Source organism: Chenopodium album, chromosome 11, assembly GCF_948465745.1.
Source record: "Chenopodium album chromosome 11, dcCheAlbu1.1, whole genome shotgun sequence".
NCBI classification, from domain to species: domain Eukaryota; kingdom Viridiplantae; phylum Streptophyta; class Magnoliopsida; order Caryophyllales; family Amaranthaceae; genus Chenopodium; species Chenopodium album.
The window spans coordinates 50606930-50615258 of NC_137844.1; the positions used below are offsets into that span (position 1 = coordinate 50606930).

At 33.7% G+C, this 8329-nt stretch overlaps 1 protein-coding gene across 1 annotated transcript; it reads left to right on the forward strand.

Moving 5' to 3' along the window:
* The first annotated feature begins 1842 nt into the window (after positions 1 to 1842).
* Positions 1843 to 5189, forward strand: LOC145567690 (bifunctional dTDP-4-dehydrorhamnose 3,5-epimerase/dTDP-4-dehydrorhamnose reductase-like). The gene is made up of 2 exons (XM_081627042.1): positions 1843 to 2402; positions 4445 to 5189. Exons 1-2 carry the CDS (start codon positions 1950 to 1952, stop codon positions 4901 to 4903), a joined length of 912 nt encoding a protein of 303 aa, XP_081483168.1. The 5' UTR covers positions 1843 to 1949; the 3' UTR covers positions 4904 to 5189.
* Positions 5190 to 8329: the final 3140 nt, after the last annotated feature.

Consider the following 8329-nt stretch of genomic DNA (forward strand, 5'->3'; position numbering starts at 1 on the left):
ATTAAAAAAACAGAGGAAGTACAAGTATTTCGGCACATATAATTTTGATAGGGCCCACAACAATTAAAAAAACCTGTATATAGCAAGTTTAGCCCTAAGTCTTAAGACTGTGGGTGACATCATCATCTTGAGTCTTAAGACTTATGTTTAACACTTTTCCCATTTTTCTTCTTAAATTTCAAACAAGTTTCAAGTTGAGTCTTGAAATTCCAAGACTCAACTTAAGACTTGAGATTGTGACCCACCTCACTTTTACTCTTATTATCCTTTTTTTTTTTTTTTTTTTTTTTTTTTTTGAACACTCTTCAACATGTAATATGTCATATATTTGAGTCTTAGGGCTAAAATGATAAATTTGTGCAATTCTTAGTGAGTCTTAACAAGAATTTGATGACATCATTTTCAATAGGGACCACCAAAAATGATATCACATTTAAGTCTTAAGACTTGGGGCTAAACTTGCTCTAAAACTAAGCTTGATTTAGAATTAAGGATTGTTCCAATCTTGAGGATGGGAGGTTCAATCCCCACTAGAGACACTTTGAGGGTAGAGATCTTTTATCCTTTTCTCCCCTCACAATCAAAGTGTCTTACCCACAAATATTGAATAAAAAAACGGTAAAAGTTGAGGAAGGATCTATCTCCTTACCTTTGGAAAAAAATTTAAAAAAAAGTACTCGTAAGTGAAAAATCAATAACATAAAACTAAAATAGACACCGGGAGTGACACGTGTCACATCCTGTTGCTGTTTTTTCCCTCCAAAATTTCCCTTCCCTTTTTAACTTTTTTTTTTAGTTAATATTTTATTCTATAATAATATCAAATCTTTTATTTTCCTTCAATTCAAAAAAAAAAAAATATCATTCCAAATCTTTTATATTATTTTTATGAAAGATATATATTCCTTTTTATTTGGTGTTCATAATTATTCTATATACATTTACCTAAATAATTATTTCAACTTTTTTTTTAAAAAAAATAATATTTCAACTCCTTTTTAACTATCTTTTAAATGGAGTATTATTAGATTTTGTTAAAAAAATTATAATAAATTGATTTTTTTTTTTAATTTTTTGGAAGGAAAATAAATTGATTCATATAATAGATGTTAAAGAAATTACTTTTAAAAATCACTTAAATTTTTTTTAATTTTTTTTTCAATTCAATATAACTATACATTCAAGTTAATTACAATTTTATTATGAAATTTTACTACTATACGTACATATTATCACAAATTGATTTATAAAGTATAGTATAGCTATAAAATAAATGTTGTGTTTAACAAATAAGTTTTTAGATATAAAGGTGATATATTATTTGTAATTTTGTGTATGTTTGCACCTTTACTAATAATTTTAGTGGAGATTTTAGTTTGTTGTTCGATTGATTTTTGATATTTATTAAAAATACATTTATACATAAGTATTCACTAATATGGCACTAGACTTGATCAAGCCCTGCCTGAAAAATTCTCGAGTTCGAGCAGACTAAAAAATCCATTTTTTATTTTAGATAATTTGTTGCTTTGCCTAGTAATATAGAATATGACATTATAATTTCTATATATTTGATTGGTATGTTTTATCAAATTTTATTTGTTGAATATAATTAATTTTCTTAGAAAAATTAGACTTACTGTGCATAATACGAGTCTTAAGCTAGTTAAAAATATTGTAAACTTCTAAACATTGCAATTAAAAAAAGAACAATAATTTACGCGTAATGCACAAACCCACCACGGTGGAAACAAAGCTTGGTGAATCAGCCCTCCACATGGAAAAGACCGTCACTGTCCTTATTACAACACTCCCCAAATCTCACCTCTCATCATCTCTTTCTCTTCCCTTCCATTTTAAAAGAGAGACACCATTCTAGATTCAATCCATAATTTCAGACAACCCCATTTCATTTCTCTCTCTTCTTACCAAATTTTCTCTCTCTAAAAATGGGTCTCCAAGGAAACGGTTCATCCGACCCCAAATCCTTCAACTTCCTCATCTACGGTCGAACCGGCTGGATCGGTGGTTTACTCGGCAAACTCTGCGATTCCCAAGGCATCTCCTACACTTACGGTTCAGGCCGGTTGGAAAACCGGTCTTCCTTGGAGGCTGACGTGGCGGCTGTCAAACCCACCCACGTGTTCAACGCTGCCGGAGTTACCGGTCGTCCTAACGTTGACTGGTGTGAGTCTCATAAAGTTGAGACTATTCGTGCCAACGTTGTTGGGACTCTTACTTTGGCTGATGTTTGTCGTCAAAACGGCCTCGTTTTGATCAATTATGCTACTGGGTGTATTTTTGAGTATGATGATAAACATCCTATTGATTCTGGGATTGGGTTTAAGGAAGAGGATACTCCTAATTTTATTGGGAGTTTTTATTCTAAGACCAAAGCTATGGTATGTTTCTTTTTTTCTTTGATTTTTGCCCATTTTTGTTTGATTGGTTATTGTTTTATTCGATTTGAATTATATGATTGGGAATTTAATAAGTTGTGTTTGTTGTAATGTGATTTGGTGTTGTTTTGGATTTGAGATCCTATGTTGTTGATGATGGATCTTTGATGTTTTTGTGTGTCGGTCGGTTTTAATCTATGTTATTCGGACTCTTCATTTCACCTCAAGTAACCGTGTTGGATTCTCAACTTTTGGACATGGGTGTGTACATTTCATTTTATAGTTGATTCTGACATTTGGACAAATGATGTCATATGGGTATTGATTCGATATAGGTGTTACATTGTGTAATTTGTGTTGCATTGATTCTGGATTGACATTTGAATAATGTGCTTCATTGTTGATTTGAATTGTACTTGGATGTCAGATTACTGATCTAATAATGAGGATCACATTTGAAATCAGATGCACATTTTTTGTATCTTGTGTCATGGAGATTGAGATGGGAGTTGAAATAAGTATTTTATGGATCTTGTGTTGAGTTTTTGAGTGAGTCATTGATCCCACATTACAAGAAGCATGATCACCTGCTAAAAATATAAACTTTGTGGGCTACGGATCCTTTTTCTGGTTGTTTGTGCATCTGATGATATGAAACATCACTTGGGTTAGCTCCACGTCTTGATTTCCTTATATCATAATAAGATATCAATGCGGTTTTTTTGAACAAGATCTAGATCACTCCATATAGTCAAGGAGATGATGAATTGTTTATTGGATCTGGTGTTTTTGGAGTCATTCTTAACTTTGTTTAGTCGTAGATGTGATGTAGAATGTGAGGATATATGTCTGATGTTTAAGTTATTGTTGGGTTCTAAGCTAGGGATGGTAACCACTATTATATCTATGAGCTTTTGTGGCGACAACTTTCTCTATTAAGTATCTTATCCAGTACTAGCATAGAATCTAGACTTAACTAAGAGTCTTTGTGATGGTTGCTTACTTTATCTAGTATCCTAGGATTTAGTCTTGCAGTACCCTTTTGTCATACCATGACAAATTTGTCCTTTAATGTTTATGTTTTGGCCTTTTTGGGTTTCATAGTCTCCATTCATATTTAGTGCCATATATATACAGAAATCTCTGCAAATGTCCCTACATTCTCAGTCAAAATTCATGTACATGTTTTTGTTCATAGTATATTATGACAAGTTTTTTGTTCACTGATGCTATGTATAGAGTCTATAGACTATAAGTTGCATGTCGTTAGGAGAATATTAAGAAAATAGCTGGGCACGTAAGAGGTTTAGGCGCCATATAGCCAATCTTTTATCAAGTATGGTAAAAGGTTATACCAAAGTTGCATCCCAAGAGACAATGATAAGGACTGCCTATGATAAGGATCTAAAGTAAGCAAAAGGGAAGTACTATTAGTCAATTGCAGAGATAAATAAACATGGGACACAATTTTTTTTGGTGAACTCATTAATCACTTCTTTCTTCTCATACTTATGTTGTACAGTAGTTGTTATAATCCCTTTTTCTTTTCCACCCCCCCCCCCCCCCCCCCCCCTCCTCCTCCTCCTCCTCCTCCTCCTCCCAAACACCCTTCCTCTCTTATTTGACGATGAAGATTGACCATGAATTTCATCTATTTGGATATATTAGTACAGAGTATATTACTAGATAATTGTAAGCTATGCAATTGGATCTGTACTAAAAGTATACTTTTTTTTTTTTTTTTTTTTTTTTTTTTTTGTTACAAAAAATTAAGTTTTTATCATTATATTATGACAGATTCAGGGTGGAATTGTAACCTTAAAAATAACCCCAAATTACGATAAAAGGGAGGATCTTTGTTTGTTACTGGTTTTTAAAGTGTCCTGAATGTCTTTGTTGAGTTCTATTGAGCATGTTCTGATGAGCTGAATGGTAATATGGTTGTCATGATTCACATAAACTGTCTTGTGTTCAGACTACTCTTCAGTTATCACCTAATATTTAACCCTCTACTGATGCAAGTGCACTTGTTATGGATTGTCTAGGTTGAGGATTTACTTCAGAATTACGAGAATGTATGCACATTGAGGGTGCGCATGCCAATCTCCTCTGATTTATCCAACCCCCGCAATTTCATTACCAAGATTGCCAGGTATGAGAAGGTGGTCAACATTCCCAACTCAATGACAATCTTGGATGAGCTGCTTCCCATCTCCATTGAGATGGCAAAGAGAAACCTCACAGGAATCTACAACTTCACAAACCCTGGCGTTGTTAGCCACAACGAAATTTTAGAGATGTACAGGGATTACATTGACCCCAAATTCACATGGAAAAACTTTACCCTTGAGGAGCAGGCTAAGGTGATTGTTGCTCCAAGAAGCAACAACGAGCTTGAGACCACCAAACTGAAGACAGAATTTCCTGAGCTTCTACCCATTAAGGAGTCTCTCATAAAGTATGTGTTCGAGCCAAACAAGAAAACAGCTGAAGTTGCAGCTTGATGATAGTCTGTCTAGGTCGAACTTTTACTTCAACTCTCTAAATTTCTATAATTTGGACCGAGTTGAATTGGGTTTTGCATACTTACTTCAATTTAGGCATCATTGTTATTGAAAATTACGAGTAATTGTTGCCGTTATGTACTATGTCTATTTGTATTCTTTCTTCTCAAGCACAAAAAGAAAGGAGTGATGTTTTGTATTTGTAACAATTGGATTTTGAATAAATTAGTTGAGGCCGAGATTTGTGCCATAATTACATTTCAATATATAATGATTGTTTGTTCAACTTATCCCTTGTTCTGCTTGATTAAATCTACTCTATGGTTTTGTACCTTTTGGTAAAGGCTTAGGTAACTAGGTAAGTAACTTATTCCATATTGTCGGAACAGATCGTTAACAAAAGCTCAAGTAGCTAAAAAAATCCCATATGTTTAAGATGAAACCATTGAGTTGAAAGGAAGCCCTTTCATCGTTGAATTCTTATTCGTGCTCAAGCTTCCAAGATCAAGGGCTTAGCCTAATATTGCTTCATCTACCAGTTTATGAAGTCCAGATGCTTTATGATTTCCATTAGTAAGTTCAGAGGATTTTGTTCTTTTTACAGCAAACTGTCTTGCACGAAATTAGACAGATGTAGATCGCTTTGCAGAGAAATTTTCCAAAAACCAATCTTTTGATAGCTTCATGAATACTATTATATCAAAGGTTACACCTCTCCATGCACCGTCTGTGTTGAAACCATGGAAGTTAACAATTGAATTCCTAGTGTGGACTGTAGTAAAACCAAAGAGATGCCGAGTTAGTCCGATTAAAGATTGAACATAGTGACCGGAAGAAGGCAGTATTTACAAATCCAGTTTGTTTTCTTGTACACCAAAAGATTGAAGAGGCACTGAGGCAGTGCTTAAAATGTTAGATCAATACTCAGAGCAATTAGAGATAATACCTAATCCTGCCAATCCTGGTGAAAGAAAGTAGCGAAGTTGAAGTTATATTACCACAATGAAAGACGAGATTTGATTCTGTAGAATGAACACCATAGCCAGATGTAATATTCATGTCTAACCTTTGCAGAGACTTTTGCTTATAAACCGCAGTACTTATTAAACGAATACTCTCACTTGGAACCGAAAAGCATACACTGGTGCTGAATACCAAGTCCATCATATCAGCAGGTTTGAATATCAAGCTAAAGCCTCTTTCACCAGCATAAGCGAAGGTCTGCTTGCGCCTGGCTACAGATCACAATTTTGTGAAGTTGGAAATTACACCGAAGTCCATGCTAGAAAACCCTGAAATTTAACCCGCTCATGTCATGTCCGAGCATCCTTGAAAATGTTTTACATTAAACCAAACGGGCCTAATATAAAAATTTAAACTTCTTTGTACAGAATTAGCATATTTTTATGGTCCAGTTCGGCCTTTTAGGAAGGCCTAGCCTACTTAAGCCATAATGAAGTCTCGTCACCAACTTTTCCTTAGGCTTTTGTAAAGCTAAGGGTGATAATTGAACTAAAATTGATAATCAAAATTTGCATGATATTGATACTTATGAGATTTTCAACTTAGATTACTAGCTATTATACTGAACCTAAAGGATTCAACTCTGCCTCTTATGTGAGCAATCACAAGCTATAGAGCTCATTATCATCCCTTCTTGCCGATCCTAACTTTTTGCTACTCATTTTTCTTTCAGCTAATTTAGTGTTTGTTCAGTTTACATGGAACAATGAGAAGTTACTTTGACATAACTACATAAGATATTGTAGGAATTTTTTTCACGTATTAGGTTGACATATACCAAGTATTAATCTAGACTTTCCATAAATTTTGATTGGCCAAGTTGAAGTTTGCTAACTTATCTTGAACTTTTTTCCTCAAAAAAAAAAAAAAAAAAAAAAAAATCTTGAACTTTCACTTTTTTTGTAATTATGTTTTTGTGTCGACCAAACAACTATCTAAACAAGCATTTTATCACGAGTATGAGTATAGTAGCTTGTTTTTTTTTTTTTTTTTTTTTTGGCCAAGTGGTAAAGAAGGTTAGAAAACAATTACAGTCTATAGACCCGATGCTACTAACTAAACTAATCAGTTCAAGGGCTTAATACGACATTGACACACATCGTAACTTAGACAGTTACAAATTACACTAGATAACTTTTCCGAAGAATGCTATGAGAGGACCAATGATGGGGTGATCAATAATTATCTTCGTACTTACGTGCCACATACCTGTATCAATAGACTTACCCTTTGGCTAGGGTAAGTCTATTAGTACATGTATGTGGCTTTTTTGCTTGAAGAATTGGCTAGGGCTCTCCCTTGGGTTGTTTTCTTTCATGGAAACATATATTTCATCTTAGCACCTACTCTATAAACTTCACTGAAGTCTGGAAATATTGGAGTCTACTCATTGGGTCAGTGTCACACATTATTCACACTTACCATATTTGATAAACTTGACCAACCAACCCCACTTTAAACATGAAAATTATGGATCCCCAATTATTATATTCGACAACTAGCGGGACACATGACCAAAATCCATTGGCTTTTCACGTGGGTATCTAATACCTATATGAATCTAAAATCTCAATTTTCAATTATTTATCTTCAAACCCTTTTTTTAAACCCTTAACCCTCTTGGATTGTCATTTTAGGGGGACTCGTATTCTATGTTAGCAAGCGTAAAGAGGACGAAGTTATGACTTAAGAGCATCTACAATGGTATAGAATAAGTCCTTATAGCAACTTTTATATAGTTGTAGTTAACAACTTACTCCCTTCGCTTTTAAATACTTTTTCCACATCTCTTTTCTAACAGTTTTTAAATACTCGCTCCATTTCCTTATTTAAATTTTTTTACAATATTTAATTCATTTCTCTCACCTAGTGGACCTACCATGAATCATATTTTATTAATTTCATATTTTCTCTCCTCCAATTCTCCCCACTACTTTTGCTTTTATAATTTTTTATTCTTCCACCTACCCCACTACCTTCATACTTTATTACTTTCTCCAAATTCTCTTAAAACTCCGCGCATAGAGAAATGGAGTAAGTATTTAAAAACAAAGGGAGTACCAATATGATTATACGAGACTAAAAGAGTTGTAACTTTGGTGAAATTACATAGCTACCCTTATTCTACTCTGGTAATTTCACTACCCTTTGGCTAGCGAAAGATGTAAAAGTACAAGTAGTCTTTAACCTCACCCTTTTGTACAACTTTTAAAAACAATCATTTTGTGGTACCAATCTCCTCAGGCCAAGGCATCTAATGATCTGGTCCTGTGGCAGCGGCCATGTGTGTGACAATGTCCCTTTCTAGTAAAAACAAATAAATTAATAACAAGAAAACCCAAAAGATCCAATAAATGAATAATGACAGCTTCTCAACTATTTTATTTTCTTAAACTGTATTAA